This window comes from Lepisma saccharinum, chromosome 7 (genome assembly GCF_977018435.1).
Source record: "Lepisma saccharinum chromosome 7, izLepSacc3.1, whole genome shotgun sequence".
NCBI classification, from domain to species: Eukaryota; Metazoa; Arthropoda; class Insecta; order Zygentoma; family Lepismatidae; genus Lepisma; species Lepisma saccharinum.
In genome coordinates, this window is record NC_139235.1 from 19,683,823 (window position 1) to 19,705,730 (window position 21,908).

The following is a 21,908-nucleotide window of genomic DNA, read 5'->3' on the forward strand; positions in this document are numbered from 1 at the left end:
TGAGAGAGACCCTGGTGTTCATTTCATGAACTACACGGAGTACTTCGGGAGGACTCGTCTCCATTGTTCTGCTGTAGCTCAAGCCAACGTGTGCTCATTCTCTCTCTAGGACATCGTTTCTCAACCTATGGGGCACGACCCACTGCTGGGTCCCGAGGGTGTGTTTGGTGGGTCGCGAAGTCGGCCTTGAAAATTTATTTATCAGCTGTGATTCTGGCATTAAAACTAAATTTTTAGATTCACACTTAACAAAGTTTTGGATATCTTTAAGAGGTGAGTACCCTGAACTTTCTGATGAGGCATTAAAGTTGCCCATGCCGTTCCGCACCTCATATTTGTGTGAAAAGGGATTTTCATGTCTGATTCAAGTGAAAAGCAAGTACAGAGATAGATTTGAGGCGCACTCAGATTTACGACTTAATTATAACACCATTATGCCTTGTTTCCATGGTACAAAACAGGACGATATACTGTATATACACAAAAATTACTCCCCTCCAGACTATTAGAAAGTTGTTCTGGAACATTCTAGCAGGTGGCTTTCCCTTGTACTTTCACCTGAAAGTGAATGTGGTTGGACTCTTTATCTCACGCTCTGCTAAAATGTTCCAGAACAACTTTCTAATAGTCTGGATAAGAATACTTTTGTGCATATACGATCCTGTTTTGTGCCGTGTTACATTTGTACTTGGTGCAGAGTCTGAAGAAGACCTTGCTAGAAGGTTGAAACGTTACGTTTAGTTTATGTTTTATAATAAAATAAATTTCTGCCTTGGTCAGAATATTGAGTTTTTCTTACGACTTAAGTTAATCACGATTGAAGCCAACATACCCCAGCCAGCTTATGCGGAAAAGGCATACCCAATGTCAAATTAGTTCGATGAGTAAAACAATCTTTTGTTTTCAATTTCAACATGTGTGTTTAGTTAGACTAGAGCAAATTAGTCTTTCAAATTATATATTTAGAATGAAGTATGTTTAATTTGTTTAAGCAATCGTAGAAGAGGGCTTCTTAAAGTACTCGATGCTAAAAAAAAAAATATGATTATAAAGTGGGTGCACGCCTCTATAAGTAATTCTGCCGGCGCCTATGCTTGTGAGTTCCATGAAGTGTAATATCTTCCAAGGTGGGTCCCGGACTGAAAAAGGTTGAGAATCACTGCTCCAGGAGGTTCTTTAAAAGTGTATTTTCTCCCCATTGTTGAAATCACGTGGATAAATCGTCAATGTCAATTGTGGTTACTGGCGATTTCGATGTCCCTCGGTCTTAAAGTATAAAATTAAAATGTTGACCTGTGTGTCCTCATCTTGGCAATTCCCGATTCCTTTAGAAGTATAGCTGTCATGATAAAAATAAACATGTATAATGTAAAATAGAGTTAGCCTAAAAGAAATAGACACTTTTAAAGTTTTACAAATGAGTTTTGATAATATGGCTGAAATACTTACATGGTTTGAAGAGTACGTACTGAAGTTTACATTGGTAAGTTACAAGTGTTCTATGTGTGACCCTCTTGTAACACGACAGATATCAATGCGATAGTCCAGCTCTCCTCTCCCGGGACTTTTCCCCTTGCACAGACAACCAGTTTCCTCAAATTTCTTGCTCCAATCGTAGATGGACTGCCTTGTGGGTGGTTGTTTGCCATACCGTGTTCTAAAACGACTCTGTGCGATAGTAACAGAATTTGTTTTTGCAAATTCAAGCACACAGAAAGCCTTCTCCACCTGGCTAGCGGCCATACTGCTCAAGGGTGCTCACGTGATCTGACGTCACGAAGACAAACGAAAAGCGGAGGTCGTAAACTTGAAGACGTTCTCTATACAACAGTACTAAATGCTTTCTGATGTAACAAACAAGTTTCAATTTATGAAGCGTTTAAACTGTCTATTTTTTATGCTAACCCTGTTTTAACTTGGAAGAAAGAATAATCATAACTCAAAATATACAGGGATGAGTATAATTAGCCGGCGCTTTTCAAATAGCAGAAATAAAAGTAACACAGAACAACACAACCTTACGGAAGATTATACAAGAGCCTCGCTGGCCTGTAACATTACAGTTAGCGAGGTGTACTATGTGGAAGAGAGGTTCACTTTTGAGTGCTCTGCCAGAAAAGGTACTGTGCTTTGGACTCCGACGGCATGGGTTCAGTCTCTGGGTCTTCGGTCTGTGTATAGGACCGGTGGCAACCCACCATCCTGAGGAAATTGGGGAGCTACGAGTGAGTAGTGTAACCCGGTCACGGATATCTCCTACAACGGCTGAGGGTTCGAAGTGCTGACCCCACGTTACCCCATTACTGGTTGCATATACAGACAAGAAATAATAAGACTGCCAAACAAAGACCTCACTCAAGGAACAGCTAAGAGTAAGATAATGGGGGAAAGCGAAATATATCCAGGTTGTGGGGGAAAAATGAAAGAGACGCGCTGGCATGGTTCAGATTAGGGGGATGGAAACAATTAAGAAAGATAAACGAAGCAGGGGAAACGATATGTTCTTTGTGCGATGGGGAGGAGACGGACAAGCATATCCTACTGAACTGCCCTCCTACACGTGACCTAAGGGACAAATGGATGAAAAACTTAACAGGGAGGGAGGTGAAAGAAGTGGTAGACGACAGAATAAAGATAAAAGAAGCGACACGCCAAGTTGGGAAATACCTGGGAGAAGTAAGAGAACGGCGGGGGAAAGCTATTAGAGAAGGCAGCCAAATGAGTGATCATGCTCCAGCCGATCCATCTTTATAGTGTAAGTGTGTGTAAAGCAAAATGTATGCGTGTTTTGATGAGAATACAGGAAAAGAGAAGTGGGGCGAGGAAGAAGGAAGAAAGACTGGAAGAAGAACTGTCGAGGGAGGGGAAGAATGTGTATATATGGGACAAAGTAAGAGACAGCTTAAAAGAAAACTAAATGTAACAAAATATTGTAGAAAAAAATCAAAACTATGTAGTGCGTACAGCCTATGGGTCGCACAAAAAGAAAATAAATCTAAAAAGCATTACTGGTTGAAGAACTCCACACCTCTAGGTAGGATTGTGGGAAGGAGACTGGCAGTCGGGAGATGGGCCAAGGCTCCCTTCAGGGCTGTCGACCCACGGATTATTATTATTATTATTATTATTATATATTGCGCATTGAATTCTGTGTCTCATTTTCCCTTCTTTTGTTTATTTATCTGTGGTCTTCCTTCCCTCAACACCAATTTATCTATTTATTGCGTATTGGAAAAGGTTTTACAGCGTCTCTTTGTCTTTTCCCTCAGACGAACGCAATGTTCGCAGAAGAGCTGGATGCCCTAGGGCTGCCCATCAGCCGCTACTCGCCGCAGACGTACGATGCCGTGTGGGCGATGGCGCTCGCCCTCAGGAACGCGGAAAAGAAGTGGCGCCGCGACGCCAGCCACAGCGTGCGACGCTTCGACTACAACTGCAACGACATGGCGCAGGAGTTCCTACGGCAGATGGGCGACCTGGAGTTCCTCGGAGTCTCGGTAAGTCCCCTAACGTGACAAATTCTGGGTTTTCACTTATCGCACAATACTCTAGCAACCTGCGTGTTCTGGCGTCACCGCGGAATGCTTTCATTGTTAGGCTAAATGCCAAAGTTGTTAGGTTAGGCCTAGTTCTCTTAGCATAAATAATACATGTGCTAGGATAACTAAACCTAAAAAATCTAATCTAAGAATGAAAGCATTCTGCCCCGAATCTGAACATGAAAGTTGCTAGAGTCTTGTGCGATAAGTGAGACCAGTAAATTGTTGTGCGATTGTTGTTATACATAGTGCGTCTACAAAGTTTTAAGGTTGGCGTTATAAAAATATTTGCGTGAAAGAAATGCCGCTTTTATTGTTTAGCCTTTGAAATGCACATCTAACTGTACATACTGATTTGCACGGTCATACAACTTTTGGATGTGTCTGTAGAAATAGCCAGTCCTTTGCAATGGTGCTTAATGTGCTCGTCACGGCTTTCTGGGTGCTGGAATCGAGTCAAAGAGGCGTTCGTTGAAGTGGGATTGCACTTTTGGAAACAAAATGTAATCATAAGGTGTTAAATCTGGCGAATAGGGAGGGTGGTCAAGCACTGTCGCACGTTGTTCGTCAAAACCGACTTTCCGATTGTCGCGTTGTGGGATGCCCAGTCTAACACGTTGAATTATTTAAATATAATCTGTCTTACTGTGCCAGTGATGATGTTCAATCTCGGCTGCTAGCATTTTTAGCGAAATGTGACGATTCTGAAGCAGCAATTGACGAGTTTCTCGACATTGTTTTCGTTCCGACACTCGACAGATCGGCCGTTCCAGGGGTTGTCTTCAATTCCTTCTCGTCCATCACGAAATCCTTCATCGGAAAACACTGGAACGGCATAGTGCTTGACCCCCATAAGGTGCATTTCAAATTTCGAGACTGTCCGTCACACTCTTCCAGAAGTTGTATGACCGTGCAATTAGTGTGTACAGTTAGAAGAGGTGCATGTCGAAGGGTAAAGAATAAAAGTGATTTTTTTTCCGCATATACTTTTTATGATGACAGACCTAAAACTTAGTAGATGCACTGTGTATTTTACTGTATCCACAACCCTTGCATATAAATAGGATAAGATTCGTAGGGTTGTATGATTAATTGTGTGTTTCTTTTGTTTTATTCCAGGGCCCAGTCTCATTCAGTGGGGCGGACCGAATAGGCATATCAGCATTCTATCAGGTTCAAGGTGAGTTTGCTTGTGTTCATATCATTAAATGGATACCCATTTCTGGTAGCTTTGACACCCCCTCAAATATACTGAATAATTTGTCAATTGACACAAATATGTTGACTCTAATAACACATTCAAATGCATCAACTGCTAATGATGTACTTCTGGTTCATCAAGACACGCAGAAATGCATAAGAAGGTACTTACTTCAGCTGTTGTTCCACGAGATGCAACAACAATTAATTACTTGATCAAACACGATCGTTCGAAAGAACCCAAAATTACAAGTTCAACTGTGTAAGTTGTGCATCAAGCTTGACTCGATATATTTCGACTTCTGTGTGTAAGTTTCATTTTAAAAAGTACCTTGAGAATTCTACGTCCAGAAACACAATCAATATGCAAGAAAATCGCATTACTGAAGCAAAGATGATGATACGAAGATGATTACATCTTACCTACGCTCTAATGAATACTATAAAATCAGCAAAGTGGCTTTTTTTGTACTATCGCTACAACTCTGGTCTCTGAGTCTGCATCCTGTATGGTATGAAAAGGGAAAGATGATTCTTCCACCACTACATTGTGGTGTGTTATGAAAGAAGCAGGAACAAGGAAGTGTAAGCGTCAGCATGAGCTGGAATGCGGAGCGGTGCTAATGTAAGATGTGGTAAGGGTGTTGACGTACAAAGGGGAATGGTAGGAGTTTTGAAGGGAAAGGAATAACGAGTTGAATTACAGGCGGCAACGGAATAGCATCCATTCAGGAGAAGGTCCTGACACATCCCAGGTAAATCATACCAACCTAGCACCTACATGTGAATCTGTCTGTTGTACCAGGAAATGTGAAAATAAATGGGTATTTTATAATTCGACTACGTAAATTCGTAGGCGTATGATCGTTCCTTTTGCCAAGGATGAACATCCGCCAGTGGCGTATGCTGAGTCTAAGACCTGGGGTATCTCACTATGACACCTGGTTCTAGGCTATGGAGGAAGGGAGAAGAGTAGACACATTCTTGACGTCTTCAAGGATGCCACGTTGCCATCCCAACGGTAGTGAGGTAGAACTTATAAAAAATCAGGTTGCCAACTCCTAAGAATTCAGGTTTCCAACTTTCCAACTCCTAAGAATTCAGGTTTCCAACTCCTAAGAATTCAGGTTGCCAACTTCTAAGAATTCAGGTTGCCAACTTTTAAGAATTCAGGTTGCCAACTTCAGAATGGCAATTATCTTCTTTTTCAAATAAGCTTAATTCACACAGTTTTTAAGAGATTTCTCTTAAGTATTTTATTTTCTAGGCTTCAGGCTTCGCAGATAGCCTAGCTAGCCTGGAATATACGCTCCTGACATCCGCCTATTTCATCCACAATGAATCGACATAATTACCTCTCGCAGCTCTTCCTTATTTCTAGGAAGACTACGATATGTAACGCAGTAGTTACTTATAATCATTTTCAAAGATATTTTATGCTTACGTCAGAAAGTCTGACAATCGATAAATAAATAGGAACCCTTTCATTAACGAACGACTTGTTTGATCACAATGACAATGATGTTTCATATTAAGTTTCAGAGAAGGAGCCTCGGATGCTGAAGAGAAGTATATCTATTTACTTTATGGAAACTTAGGTGTCGCTTTTCAACTCCCATTTCATTTTTTTTCCTTTTCAAAATTACAAATTGGGCGATGGCCAGAAGAAAGGTTATTGATTAAATCACGAAACGGTAACATTATAGTATAAGGGAAACGGATTTCTTCAAATTTACAAAAGAAAGTACTTACGGAAATCATTTTATGTAGCATTGTGGAAGTTTGTGAATGTAAAGGGTTTTCCAATAAGGGCGCGTCGATGTTGAAATGGAATAAAACAAGCTGTGTGTGAGGTATGAACGAAATTATTTTTTATTTGAAAGGCCCATGTATGTATGGAATGTAACATCGTTCAAATGTCCACCGTGGCTTCTCACGGTGGCACGTATCCGAGTGGCCCAATTTTCAATGACTCTGCCTCATAGATCCGGCTGAATTTGAGCGATGGCCTGGATGATGTTGACTTCAAGGGCATCGGTCGATTGCGGCTTATTGGCAAAGACCTGCGACTTCAGGAAACCCCACAAGAAAAAGTCTAGCGGGGTCAAATCGCACGATCTTGGTGGCCAATTCACGTCACCTCAAATCGTTCATGCAGAATGTCCATCGTGGCGTCCGCTGTGTGGCACGTAGCGCCGTCCTGCTGGAACCACATGTCGTCTACGTCCATATCGTTCAATTTGGGCCAAAAGAAATCGGTTATCATCGTTCTGTAGCGCTCGCCGTTGACGGTGATGGCCTCACCAACGTCGTTTTCAAAAAAGTACGGACCAATGATGCCGCCAGCTCAAAATCCGCACCAAACAGTAACTTTTTATGGATGCAATGCCACCTGGTGAACCTCGTGTGGGTTGGCGTCGCCCCATATACAGCAATTTTGCTTATTAACATAGCCATTCATCCAAAAATGCGTCTCGTCGCTGAAGATGATTTTTCGGCCAAAATTGGGGTCCTCTTCCAAACGCTCCGAAGCCCAGTCAGCGAACAAACGGCGTTGTCTATGGTCATTAACTTTGAGCTCCTGGGTGAGTTGGATCTTGTACGGGTGTAGGCCCAAGTCCCGACGCAAAATTCGCCAAGTTGAAGTCTGCGAAAGGCCGAGTTCTTGTGGACGGCGAGGAATTGACTGCCTCGGGTTCTCCTGCACACTTGCACAGACCGCGGCGATGTTCTCAGCCGATCTGGCGTTCCTTTGACGTACGGGTGTTGGCTGATTGTTTACCGAACCGGTCGTCTCGAATTTGGCCACCAAACGTTGGAGAGTCGACTTTGAAGGGCCACCGCGTCTGCCGTAAAATGGGCGCAACGCGTGCAACGTTTGCACTAACGAACACTCATTTTGATAATAAAGTTTTATCATTTGGACGCGCTGCTCAATCGTGTAACTTGCCATGGTGATTTGGCATCAATGCCTGAAAAAGAAACAACAGATTAAACAGACGCCACCAAAACAACATGGCCGCCACAGGCTGCGAACATCGACCCGCCCTTATTGGAAGACCCTTTAGTTTTGATCCATTTTAATGCGAAAACATGTAGTTTTCTGCGAAAATCTCTGTCCGATAAGCTGTTTCTGCTGCCGCCATTTGCTTTCTGCACGAGAGCACAATGTTCCGTGTGTTAAAATGACGCAACCCCATAGTCAGTGTTTCAGCCTCGCCGTGTTTTCACTAGAACATGACTTGTTGAGTATTTTTTTTAACTATGCTTGCCTAACCTAACTTACCTAACCTAACCTAACCTTACGGAAAATGGTTTTTGGGGCTAACGTGAATGGTTTTTGGGGCTAACGTCAATGGTTTGTGGGGCTAGCGTCAATGGTTTGTGAGGCTAAGGTCAATGGTTTGCGACATATTAGTATAATTTAAAATCCGGGCACGAAAGTAGGTATTTTCCGGTGAACGAGGTTGCAACACTGCATAAATCGACAAAACACTCGCACAACGCGCACTGAACAAGTACGCTATCGCCCGCCATAATGTGTTACAGAATCGAAATAACAAGTAACAGTAAGTACTCGGAAATGTACGAAATAGACATTATCTTAGAAATGCATTATTTCACCTTAGGAAATGTTCCGCATTCCAAAATAGTACGTTAGCAATGTCAAAAAGTGCGAAATATATGATTTATAGGTGTTTCCCTTATACTATAATAGTACCCACGAAACTAACCGTTGAGGAACTCCCCTATACCATATATTTGATTTTTTTCTATATTTATCTCGAATCCCAGCCTGAGCATGGGTGTTTTTGAGTGTCCCGTCATCAATTTCATTGTATCACCACTCATCCTCATTTTCGCGATTAGCCAAAAGTAGCAGAAAAGCGAAGTAATATAAACCCAATCAATTTTCTGTCACTTTTGATTAATTATGACGATAAGGAAAAGTGATCAATGAAATTGATAATAGGTCACTCACAAATATCCAGGCAGGAGAATCGAACCTGAGAACTTAGGTAATGAGGTGGAAAGTCGCCAACTTAACGCATGCATATGGGAATAGTAGTATTGAATCATTAAAATAGTATTAAAAATATGCTACCCTACATATCGTGTTCCCCCCTCCCCGCACTACAGGGTTCTTAGTAATGCCACTGTCCATCTCTGTAAACCACATTAACATTAAAGATCCAACGGCTAATGGAAGGGGGAGAGATTCTAATAAGGAACCTATTAAGCTAAGACTTCCTACTTAAACTGCCCGGTACTATTATAGTATGGGAGAAACACCTATAAATCATATATTTCGCACTTTTTACATTGCTAACGTGCTATTTTGGAATGCGGAACATTTCCTAAGGTGAATAATGCATTTCTAACTAAGATAATGTCTATTTCTTACATTTAGGAGTACGTACTGTTACTTGTTATTTCGATTCTGTAACACATTATGGCGGGCGATAGCGTACTGGTTCAGGGCGCGTTGTGCAAGTGTTTTGTCGATTTATGCAGTGTTGCAATCTCGTTCACCGGAAGATACCTACTTTCGTGCCCGGATTTGAAATTATGCTAATACCTCGCAAACCATTCACGTTAGCCCCACAAACCATTGACGTTAGCCCCACAAAAACCTTTGACGTTATCCCCACAAAAACCATTCACGTTAGCCCCAACAACCATTTTCCGTAAGGTTAGGTTAGGTTAAGTTAGGTTAGGCAAGCATAGTTAAAAAAAAAAAACTCGACACGTCATGTTATAGTGAAACCACGGCGAATTTGAAAAACTGACTACGGGGTTTACGTCATCTAACACACGGAACATTGTGCTCTCGTGCAGAAAGCAAATGGCGGCAGCAGAAACCGTCTCGGACAGAGATTTTCGCAGAAAACAACATGTATTAGCATTAAAATGGATCAAAACTACATTCACGAACTTCCACAACACTACAGAAAATGATTTCCGTAAGTACTTTCTCTTGTAAATTTGAAGAAATCCGTCTGCCCTATACTATAATGTTACCAACTTCCCTTTAAGTAGTCCGCTGTGAGAACGAAGTCAGTGTAAACAGATATACGTGGTTTCTGAGAAATCTGTTTGGTTGTTCCAGTAATAGCTGTGCAGGAATCTTCCACGTAAGAATATAGTGCATATGATAAAGCCACACCACTCAGCGCGGCTGCTATATAGAAGTTGTGGAACCTTATATTACGAGGTGTACAACTACGACTAATACAGAGTGTTTCAATAAAAATGTAACTGAAAATATTCAAAACGCACCACGTCCAGTTACCTTTTTATTGAAACACTATGTATATTCAAGACAAAACTAACACAGAAAGCAAACCAATTCTCAGAAGTCACGTGATTTTGTTTACATTAACTGGACTGTCAGATTTTGTTTTAATTTCACTCTTTGATTTAGTAAATCAATATGGTACAAGATCATCATGAGTAAAAGGTTAATCACTTCATAATTTCCCCAGAACGGATGATAACATAAAGACTGATAATGTTCGAAATTAAAGTTTTGTCTTTAAGCTTTCGTTCAAAGACATGGAACATCAAATCTCGGATAAAGTAGGGTCGAGCCATAACATATATTTGGTCGCCATCTTGAATGTCTGTCACCTATTTTTGTATTCCTAGAGTCAATTTATTAAGTATAAATATGACCTGGTTTCGTAAATGTGTACCAAAATTTATGTGGCACAATGACCAGTGGAAAGAAACTTGACACGTGCCATCATGGAAGCAGAGATGGAAATACGACTTCAGGAATTGCTAGGCTATTTTTTTGTAACAAAGTATGAAGATGTGTGCTATAACCATGTTGTTTCTTTCTTTCGCCGCAGGGGGCCAAGTGAAGGAGATAGCCCTTTACTACCCGGACACAGAGCACCTGGACTTCGAGTGCCCCCTGTGCTCGCCCATCGTGTGGCAGGGGGGGCAGGTGCCCATAGCCAAGAGGATCTTCAAGGTGCGCGTGGTCACCATCGACCCGGTGGCCTTCATGAGCATTGCCTGTTTAGCCTGCATAGGCATCTGCCTGGCCTGCGTCTTCCTGCTCTTCAACCTTTACTACAGGAAGCTCAAGTAGGTGCAGCCATTTATTTAGTCATAGGGTGGTTCAAAAGTACTACGGACTGGCCTTCAAGGTCACCGGATCTCAATGCATTGGTGGAACGTTTACAATGGTTCTGACCAAACAGACAAAATAGATTTGTAGGAATAAAATTAATCGATTACCTTCCATCGATAACCATTACAGACAGGTACATGGCATTTTGTCATATCGTAAATGGAGTATAGGGTATCGACAGGTAAAGCTTCACAACTCTCTCACTTGTGGCTTTGCCGACTTTCCGTCAGAAATTAAACATAGCGAGAAATACTCATTCCACTTTGTGTCGCCCTAGTCGCTTTGATTGAAGTGTTACATTTGTATATTGATCTGAGTTCGCAATTGCGCTGTGGAATCTATTACTTATAATTCTCAAGAAGCGAAGAGGTCTTTTTACTTGGCAACATTTTTTCCCATGTTCATCTGGAATTTCTGATCAGATCCGTAACGAACAGTTCTAATTTGAGAAACAGAATAAGATACTATGAAAAAACAGTTATAATTTAACTATGGACAAATTGCTCTATACAAAATGCACACTAATATAAAAGTACACAATGGTACAGTCACGAACACTTGTGAGTTGTAACAACCCAATTGACTTTCAGTGGAGTTGTTACAATTCAGCAGTATCCCTGACTGTACATACCGTAATTAGATACACAAAAAAAACATATATTGGTAAAAAGGGAATTTATTTATCCACTATTTCTTATATGCTGTAAAGGGAGCGAACTTGTCAACAGGGGAAGGTTCGCCTCCCTGTACCCTGTCTTCCCTATGATGACGTTACTGACTAGATGCAGTTAATTTTATTTGTACGCAGTTCAATAACATATAATTTTTAATAAAGTTTTAGTTCCGCTATTTTTAGCGAAAAATAATCAAATTTCTCGAAATTCAAATTTATTAGCTTTCAGCCTTAAAATTATATATTTTTTTATTTTATGTACTGAGTATAATCACTTTCTTAGGCAAAGGTATAGAACTTTGACGAATTATTGTTATCATGTGACCTGAGAAATAGAGTTAATTTTCGTATTTTTTTAAAACATTTCGTTTGTAGGTTTGGTGATGAAATACCTATTTCATGAACTTATACATATTAATTATATATAAACCTATAAATTATTTTGCTTAACTCGATTATTTCCATTTACGTGTCGAATCAACAGACAAAAGGTTAACCATTATTCATAATTTTATCAGTATTTTAATTAATGTTATTGTTATTATATATGTCTTAATTACACTGGGCAACAAAAAAAAATATTTGGAAAATCGTCTAGGGTTTTTCAGCTGAATTAGACTAATTTTGATGCCCTGAGTCCGAAAATGACCTTGGTTTTGCTCAATCAGGTCAGGATTTTTTTCTACAGAAATTTCAAAAGAATCTGTTTTTCGTAAGAAAATCTAATTTCTGCTGATAAACCCGTGACAATTTTTTCCGTTTCCCTCAAGAAATAAAAGTCAACGTATCCAAATTAATTCATTATTTATTTACTACATTAAATTTGATAAGCATAATCATAATATAATAAGAATGAGCGTTACATGACACAAAAGTTCAGAGTTCAAGGCAGATATCGGCGTTTCTTCGATTTCCGTGTGTGAGCAGCTGCTGGGTTGTCTCTCTTCAGCGACCAGCAGTAGTCCGCCAGGATGACTGCGTCCCACCTCCCCTGGTACCTCTCCTCCATTTGGCGCATGTCCTGATGGAACCTTTCTCCCTGCTCGTCGCTCATCGCCCCAAGGTTTTCAGGAAACCAGTCCATGTGTGAGAACAGGAAGTGCATCTTTATACTCATCAAACACCCGAGTTTTTGGAAGGCCTCTATCATGCTGCTGATGAGTGTGGCGTGGTTTGGTGCCTTCGTGTTCCCCAGGAAGTTGTTCACCACCTGCACAAACGATTTCCAGGCGGCGCACTCAAGCGTGTTCATGGAGTTTTGGAACTCAGTGTCCTGTATGAGCTGCCGTATCTGTGGGCCATCAAAAATGCCGGCCTTGAGCTTCTCAATGGTCAGTCGAGGAAATGCTCGGCACATGTAGTTGAAGCACCTCCCATCCTTGTCCAGAGCGCGCGTGAACTGTTTCATTAACCCAAGCTTCATGTGTAGCGGTGGGATCAATATCTTCTCCCGGTCAACAAGAGGTTCGTTTATGATGTTTCTCGCCCCAGGTACTAACTGCTCTCGCGCCGGCCACTCTTTCTTTACATAGTGCTGGACTCTGTCTCGACTGTCCCACATACATATAAAGCATGGGTACTTCGTGAACCCGGACTGCTGACCTAGTAGAAAGTTCACCATCTTGAAGTCGACGCAGATCATCCATTGGTGCTGCTTATATTGGATTTTGTCAAGCACATACTTCACTGCTTCATATTTCTCTTTGAGAGTTGTGGAGTGCGCAAGAGGGATTGAGGCGAACTGGTTCCCGTTGTGGAGGAGCACACACTTCAAAGAGCGCTTGCAGCTGTCAATGAAGAGTCGCCAATCTGTCGGATCGTATGTAGGAGTGCCGAGTTTATGAAGAAGACCGGCGACATCTCGGCAGTACACGAGGTCTTCCTCCTGGCAGAAGTAGCCCATGTACTCGTCATGCCTTCTACGGAAGAAAGTGATACGCGCGTCCTCGCCAAGTAAATTTTTCTCTTTGAGTCTGGAGGCCAACAGCTCGGAGGAAGTCTTCGACAAGCTGAGATCCCGAACCAGATCATTCAGCTCACATTGTGAAAAGGGCTGCGGACCATCTTGTGTTTCATACTCCTGTTCTGTATCTCCTACGTCGTCTGAAGTGGTGGCCTCGTCGTCGGTGTGAGGAAGCTGTGGGAACGCTGGTACAGGTATTTCTTCGCAGTGAGCAACTGGACGGCGGGCAGATGGAAGGTCGGGGTACTGGAGGATGTGCCGATTCTTCCGGTTGATGCCAGTAGTATTGATGGCGCAGAAGTAACAATCCGATGCATGGTCAAGCGGCTCCCTCCAAACCATCGGAATCCCAAACTTCAGTGAAGTTTTGGCGCCCTTAGTCCACCGCCTGAGGTATTCCACGCACGTCTTGCACACCGTGTGCGGTGCCCAGGACTTATCTTGGTCACCTAGCTTGACTTTAAAGTACGCCTGGTATGCGTGCTTCACGAATCTTGTGATGTTTTCCTGTCCGCTGACAGTGTGTATTCTCCGCAGATGTAGCAGAAAACGTCAGGATTATTCCTGCATGAACGTCGCGCCGAAGCCATCTGAAAGTAATAAATAATATTATATTATTATAATATATATATAAATTAAGTGGTGTGAAAGTAATTAAAAAATATTATATTATAATATTATAAAATATATATATAAATTAAGTGGTGTGAAAGTAATTTAAAAATATAGGACACTTCGACCCCTTCTGTAGCTCAAAAGGTTGACCTGATTGAGCAAAACCAAGGTCATTTTCGGACTCAGGGCATCAAAATTAGTCTAATTCAGCTGAGAAACCCTGGACGATTTTTTGCCTGTTACCCAGTGTTATAATTGGAATTCTTCATGATTTTTCTTCTTAATGGTTATATTTCCTTGTGACATTAGCACCACCTGCTCTCAATTTCAGATACATTAAGCTGTCGAGTCCTCGCCTGAACAACATGGCCGTTGTTGGGTGCATCCTGGTGTACACAGCGGTGGTTCTTCTTGGCCTGGACAACGCCACTCTCCCGAACAACCACCACTTCTCTGGAGTTTGCACTGTAAGCAAACCAGAACCAATATTTGCTTTCAGCACGAGGGGAAATTCCTCCTCGCTCAATTAGTTCTCGCTACGTTGCTAGAAGCAAAGATTTTTTTCCGTCAGTTCTCTCGCTTTACTCTTTTTACGAGCGGGGAGAGATTTTTTTTTTTACAATGTTTCATTTCTTACTCCTGCCTGTACATTAATTCGTTTTTGAATGCTTTTAGTTCAGTAATTTGCTACCAGATGTCTCTGGAGGTAATGTTTCGTCGGTTTTGAATGCTTTTAGTTCCGTAATTTGATAATAGAGAACTCTGTAATGTTTAATCAGTATTGAATGCTTTTAATTCCGCCATGTGACACTAGGGGTCTCTGTAAGTAAGGCTTAATTAGCCTTTGAATGCCTTTGGTTCCGCGATTTCATAACAGAGGTCTCTGTAAGTTTTGCTTATTCAGGTTTGAATGTTTTTAATTTTACGATAAACATTCATAGCAATTTTTATTCCGTTTCGAATATCTTTATTTCTGCGATTTGATACAAAAGACTCTCAGTATTTAATCAATTCTGAATGCATTTAGTGACGAATTTTTATAATAGAGAACTCTGTAGCAATATAAACGCTTTTAGTTCAGTAATTTGCTAATAGATGGCTGCGTTATGTTTAATCGGCTTTTGAAAGACTTTAGTGCCACAACTAGATAATGGAGGTCTCTGTAGTTAACATTTAATCCACTAAGAATGCCTTTATTTAATAATTTGCTAAGTTCCTGTTCAAATAGTGTTAAATGACTACGACCAACGTTTAATCATTAGAGCTTGGGTTTTAATGTTTTTACAGACTTCTTATATAAACCACCAGGAATTGAACCCGGGTATCCTTGACTTCAAGGCATTGGTAGGGAATATCGTTTCACGAATTAGAATACTTCACCTTTACGAAACGTAAACGCTTAAGATTTCCCAAGTTGCGCCTGAACTGCAGGTGATATTTGAAATTTGCTTTTCGTTGTTTATTTATTGCTTCTATGACGAATGCCGTGTCAAGATCCTAACTACAGTCCATTTCTTCATCTCTGTTACAGGCTAGAGCGTACCTGCTGTCAGCCGGGTTTTCCCTCGCCTTTGGGTCGATGTTTACGAAGACTTATAGAGTGCACAGGATATTCACCAGAAGCAGAAGTGGTATAGTGAAGAAGAAGGTAAAATTATATGTTTGCTTTCCTCTCTTTCTCTGTTCTCCTAACTCTACTGGAGTCTCTCTCTCTCTCTCCTATATTCCCTGATGTATCTCACTTTATATCTCCTATGTCTCCCTGTCCAGTCTGTCGCTTTACCTTCCTCTCTGTCGCTTTCTCTCTCTCTCTCTCTCTCTCTCTCTCTCTCTTATTCTTCATGTTTCCATCTTGCCTATCTCTCTGTCTTTTCTTTCAGTCTCTTCTCTCTCCTCCTCTCTATGCTATTTTATACTTTATCTTTCTCTTTATTTCTGTTGCTTTTTCTATCTATATTTCTCCGTGTTTTCTTCCTCTGTTTGTCGTTCTTTCTCTCTGTCGTTTCCTTGCTCTCTCTCTTTTTCTTTTCTCTTCTGTTTTTCACTTTATCTCTCTCTTTGTGTTTGTCACTTTCTCTATTTCCCCAAGTTTTCTTCCCATTTCTTTTTCCCGCCCTATCTCTCTTTTTTTTATCAATCTCTCTCTCTCTCTCTCTCTCCCTCTCTTCTGTTTGTCACTTTATTTCTACCTTGTGTCTCTCTCCTATCTCTATATATTTTTCCGTGTCTTCTTCCTGCCTATTTCTCTTACCTGTACATTTCTACATCATTTTCTTTTCTTCTCCTTCCCTACTGTTTGTCACCTTATCACTACTGAGTCTGTCACATTCTCTCTCTCGCCGGCACCCCATGGCGTAGTGGTTAACATATCGCGCTACGACGCCAATGGTCTCGGGTTCGAATCACGGCCTGGGCATAGATGTCTACGAGTGTCCATTCTTTAATTTCATCCTATCATCACTCATCCCCATCTTCGCTCTTGTGCCACTTTTGACTAATTTGCGAAGTAAAATAAATCAAATAAATCAATTAAGCATTCTCTCTCTCTCTCTCTCTCTCTCTCTCTCTCTCTCTCTCTGTCTGTCTCTTTGTATCCCTATTACTATCCCCCTCTATTTATCTCTCTACAACTTTCTTCATATTCTATTTCTGTCTCTCATGAAAGCCGCGTACTCAAATATTCAGTCTCCTTACCCCAACTGAGCATTTTTCATCGACCATTCTAATGCTGAATCATTACCCAACAGCATTCATCACGTTGAAGTCGTTTCCTTCTCTGTTACAGCTCCTCCAAGACACTCAGCTCATCTCCCTGATCTTCGTGCTGCTGTTCATCGACGGCCTCATTGTCACGCTGTGGGTCACCATAGACCCCATGCATCGACACCTCAAGAACCTCACCCTCGAGATAAGCGCCGAGGACAGGAGCGTCGTCTACCAGCCGCAGGTAGGGAGGGCACTTCCGCTACAGTCATTTGTTTCAGTCCTCTATCCACCAAAAGTTACTTGCCTGTTTGAACTTTAATTTGATTATACAGAGTGTTCAAGCTAAAAGTAGACTGTGAATATTAATACTGATAATATTGAGTCAGCGCACTATACAGGGTGACTCAAAAAATATGGGAAATTTTGAAACGGGGGTATAGTGAAGAGAATAAATATTTGCAAGAGATTTAATTATGTAAATGAATAGTACATTGCATAATGAAATGCCGATGAAGAGATGGGTAGTTTTATGTCTTGAAGATGACGATCAGTAGATTACGACGACCTTTTGGCCTCCCAGATGGCGCAGTGGTATGGTAGTCGCCTTGTAATCAAGAGGTCTCGGGTTCGATACCCGATGGAGTCACATAGCGGTTCGGATCCTACTTTAAATTGCAGGTCCAGTACCGATTAGCCTTTCTGTGCATAAAGTGGACTTCAAACAACAATTCAATCAATCAATCATGACGACCTTTTCTAAGTAAACATTTCTGCAGTCGTCGAGGGACATTCTGTGTAGCTTATACGTAACATGTCCACAGGAATCTGATCGATTCGTCAGTTCTAGCAGGTCGAGTCGAAAGGGCCCGTCAGTAAATAATCGTCTAGATTCCTGGACGTAATCTTCAAGACATAAACCTACCCATCTCTTCAACGGTATGTAATTATATAACGGTATGTACTATTCTTTCCATGATTAAATCTCTGGGAACTAACTATTCTCTTCCCTATACCTTAGTTTCAAAATTTCCCATCTTTTTTAGTTTCCCTGTATAAGTTACAGCAAGTGTTAAAAGTGCCCTTCATCCTGTTTCACACATATTGCAACACATCTCACTATATTATTCGGTTATGTTTCGATGCATTTCTCCTGTATATTCGAGATTGCAACGATGATGTTTCGATAAATGATTGTGAGTTGTCAGCATGCCATAAGCTGTAGTCATTAGGTTGTTTTGATCCAAAAATACCCGTGACTGTCCATCGGTTGACGTTTCACATAAGATATCGTTCTGAAATATGTTCCACAAAGAACATGAGTTCACAAGTACCTGTATATAAACGCACGTACATAACGCTCCAATAGATGTTAACCTAAGCATTACCAGATACTTGTTTCTATCAGTTGCTGTAGCAGCGATATGGGGTAGAAACCAGTTCACAGTCCACCAAAAACTATTTCTGTCATCTGTGACATTACCCGTAACCTGCATGCCAAAACATTACCCGCACGATTAACTAATAATTATAAAATCTTGCATCTTTACTTGACCATATATTTTGCAGCTTCCATTTTTGTAATTGGTTGCCAAAAAATTCTAAAAATACAATTATATTATTTATTTAGTTTTAATTTCATAAAATTTTATTGCACAAAATCTAAAACTTTTATATAAATGGAGTGCTTTTTGTGTAGAACCAAAAAGATGATGAACTGGAAGGCAAACATGTGAAATAAGAATCTTCCTGTCCTCTCTTGGGTAAAATATGCACTAAATATTGTCATAGTAATGGAGCCGTGAATGTTGAATATTTCTGTTTCATGTAGATGTAGCCTTGTGTACAAAATGGGGGGAAAACTAATATCTATGATCGTATGCCCAAAATGTTCATTTTTCATCGTTCTTCTTACAAAGAGAATAAATGTTATTTAAAGTGTCCATGTAGAATGTCCATTTTAAATACTCCACCGCGTTGTCAAAGACAAATTCAAATTGCAGGATTTTCTTTTCACGTGCCATGCTCTTGGTTCACAAACGGAAAAAGTAATTGAACTATTATGTGAGCTTGGAGGATCACATGTACAGAGTTCCACACAAAACAATGTGTGTTTCCTGTGATACAACTCTTTATAGAGATAGATTAGCGTTGCGCTATATTCAGGTCACTCGTTAACATCTAGGCCTACCCGATAGCATGGTGAGAACGCCATCACCTTGTAATCCAGGGATCTCGGGTTCGATCCCCCAGTGGAGGCACATAGTGACTCGGACCTCACTATAAACTTAGGCCCAGTCCCGATTAGCCTCGCATAAAGCGGATGTGAACGGACAACTAAGGCTAGGCCGTGTCCGAATCGGTAACTGCTGTTGCCTAAACCCTCAAGCACTGTTCCACCCGCAGAATCCCCTTACTGTTACAGTCCGAATTCACGGCATAGGTGGATCTGGAGGGGGGACGTGGAAAGCGCGAGTTAAACTTTCTGTAGCAGTGACGCTCGGCAGTTATATTGCGACTTTGCAAGGTTAATTGAATCGACGATTTAAAACTCATGGCTACTTGGACATTTTATCGATGACGATATATTTAGGATAAAATTTGTAAAATAATGAATAAAATGCAATATTTTCAATTCAAGTAGTAAATAAGTGGAAGGCATGATGAACGTTGCTTGGCGTCTGCCCTCTGCTCCCACCCAGAGCGTGGTGAGTGACGTTCGAACCGACACCTAGCGGGAAAAGTGGCAACTGCATTACTCGGGAGCTTTTCGATTCGGACAAATTCGACGGTACGGGAAAGCGAGCGGTATCGGTGCGTTTTCAGATTCGGACATCTATTGAGGAGTATTTGAATTTGAATTTGAATTTAAAATTTTGGGTGCGTCAGCACTTAGGCTATTTTGCACATTATACGGGGGCCAGCCCCTGATCATTACAAATAACAACTCTAACGTTGCATAACTAAAAATCTTAAAATCTTCTGACTTCTGTTAAAAGCTGAGGCTGTAAACGAGCACTCAGCACACACAAGGACAAAAAACAGGACAACACAAAAAATTATACTGGCCATAGTGCCAGTCGCCAGAGCCTCGTTAGTCTTCAGTCCAGGGTGTACTACGTGGAAGGTACCCCTTACACCTCTTGAAGAGAATCAATTGATACCTAAACACACGGCCATGAAATTAGACGGGTGGCAAATGTTGCCACGTCAAAGCACAACCCCGTGTGTTCGGAGGTTTAAGAGAATTAGAGATTTCGTTGTAGAGTTGTTCTTTGTAATCCATGTGATACAAACTGACAGTATTTACTCGAAAGGTCTGGGATGACACAAAAGTGCCCCGGAGAGAGGTCGGTCTGACGTTCGAACTAGGCAACGCAGACCGGTTGACGTTGCCACACAATTGTTTTTCCCACATGTGGCATCGGCGCAATTCTGCCCAGCCGCCTAGTTTCATGACCGTGCGCTTAGCTGTCATGGAATTCTTCCATTTATGCGAACTGTTCTAACCCAAATAGCAGGACTATTGAAGTCGAAGACTCGAGCCGCTTCGCTGGAGAAAGAAAGTTCAAGAGAAATGAAACTCCGAGAAAATGTTCACTTGTTATACCCCTTGCAGTGATGAGCTGAGCAATCAAATAATTAAAAAGGGATGATTGAAAAACTAACAAAAGTTTCCTGGTTGTTGACGTTTGGCTGGCAAAATTAGCTTCTCCCTCTCTACAGGAAAACAATCATTCAATTACCGGAAACGGTGAACTTCTCTCTCTGCCTGCTCCAAATTGCTAGGCAAGTTTTTCCCCTTAACGATCTGTATCCTGGCCTTTATACAAGCCCGCAGCACTCTATTGTACGTTGGGTTGCATACAAACAAGGAAGCAAACCAGCTCTATACACAATACTGTGGTTGCCCCAGGGGCAAAAAATCTTCAGTTGCGGATCATTGATTTGGTTAATTTTACATCGCTTCTCTGCCCATTTTGGCTATTCGCGAAGATGAGGATGAGTGATGATATGATGAAACTGAGGAAGGGACACTACAAATCGAACCTATGACGACATGAATTCCTACTGATACAAATACCAGACGTCCTCCTTTTTCAGGATATATGCCACATTTTAGGCTTACGTCAAGCCTAGGTGAGGATTTTTAAACACATTGTAAATGTCATATACTCTATCACTGGAGCAAGGCCGCGTGTAACAGTAGAGAAGGGGAGAAAGCGAGTGGGCGGAGCGAAACCGTACACGATTATGCAAACAGCTGGTAGCTGCAGTCTCTTTCCCCCCTCTACGCAATCCCGTTCCCTCAACCGTGTTCATTGGTCGAGCCCTCTCGACTCACTACTTGCGCAGAGATTCCCGGGACAGAAAATATATATTTTTGCGCATTACAAAACTTTAATACGTAATAAAACAGGCGCTTCCATGGAGAAACAGCAAATCAGGGGGAAAGCTCCTTGGTTAAATCTGCATAGAACTAGGGGTATGCGTGGTCTGGATCTTGTGAAAAAGAAAAAATGTCCCAATCCCGACCTCAGGTTCTCGTAAAGTAGGGAAATTTTGTTAGGTTGTGTATTAAAAGTGGTTAATATGTGGAGTTTTCTCGACAATTAAAGTGTAGGAATTTTGTTGGAAATGGCAGGTTTCGTTCCAGAAATTGCGAAAACAAGCGCTTCATGAATAATTCAGGTTTTACCACGTTTGGAAATATTGAGCCTTTCCCCTACCAAAAACGTCCCGATATTTTTTTGATAATAATGAACATTTACCGTTCCGAATGCCTGAATCTTTGTTTCCCGCTCTGAACAATACGACGCCAGGGGTCCCCGGTTCGAATCCAGGTCCAGGCATGAGTGTTCTTTGTGAGTGTCCCTCCATCAGTTTCATCATATCATCCTTAATCTCCAATCGTCGCGATTAGCCAAAAGTGACTCAAGAGATATGCAAATTAACAAAAAATGTGGGTGTTTTTTACTCAAACATTCACTTAAACGAAAATAAGGCATTGTCACATTATTTGATAATATCACATATACAGTTTGCCACATACGATGACCGATGGCCACGCAT

At 41.3% G+C, this 21,908-nt stretch overlaps 1 protein-coding gene across 1 annotated transcript in view; it reads left to right on the forward strand.

The window, feature by feature from the left end:
* GABA-B-R3 (gamma-aminobutyric acid type B receptor subunit 3) overlaps nt 1–21,908 on the forward strand; it is a 168,808-nt gene that overhangs the window by 102,847 nt on the left and 44,053 nt on the right. The window contains exons 4-9 of the mRNA XM_083126074.1: nt 3,270–3,497; nt 4,659–4,719; nt 10,595–10,835; nt 14,464–14,599; nt 15,664–15,780; nt 16,918–17,079. Of these exons, the coding sequence (XP_082982200.1) occupies nt 3,270–3,497; nt 4,659–4,719; nt 10,595–10,835; nt 14,464–14,599; nt 15,664–15,780; nt 16,918–17,079 (945 nt within the window). The remainder of the gene's footprint in view (nt 1–3,269; nt 3,498–4,658; nt 4,720–10,594; nt 10,836–14,463; nt 14,600–15,663; nt 15,781–16,917; nt 17,080–21,908) is intronic.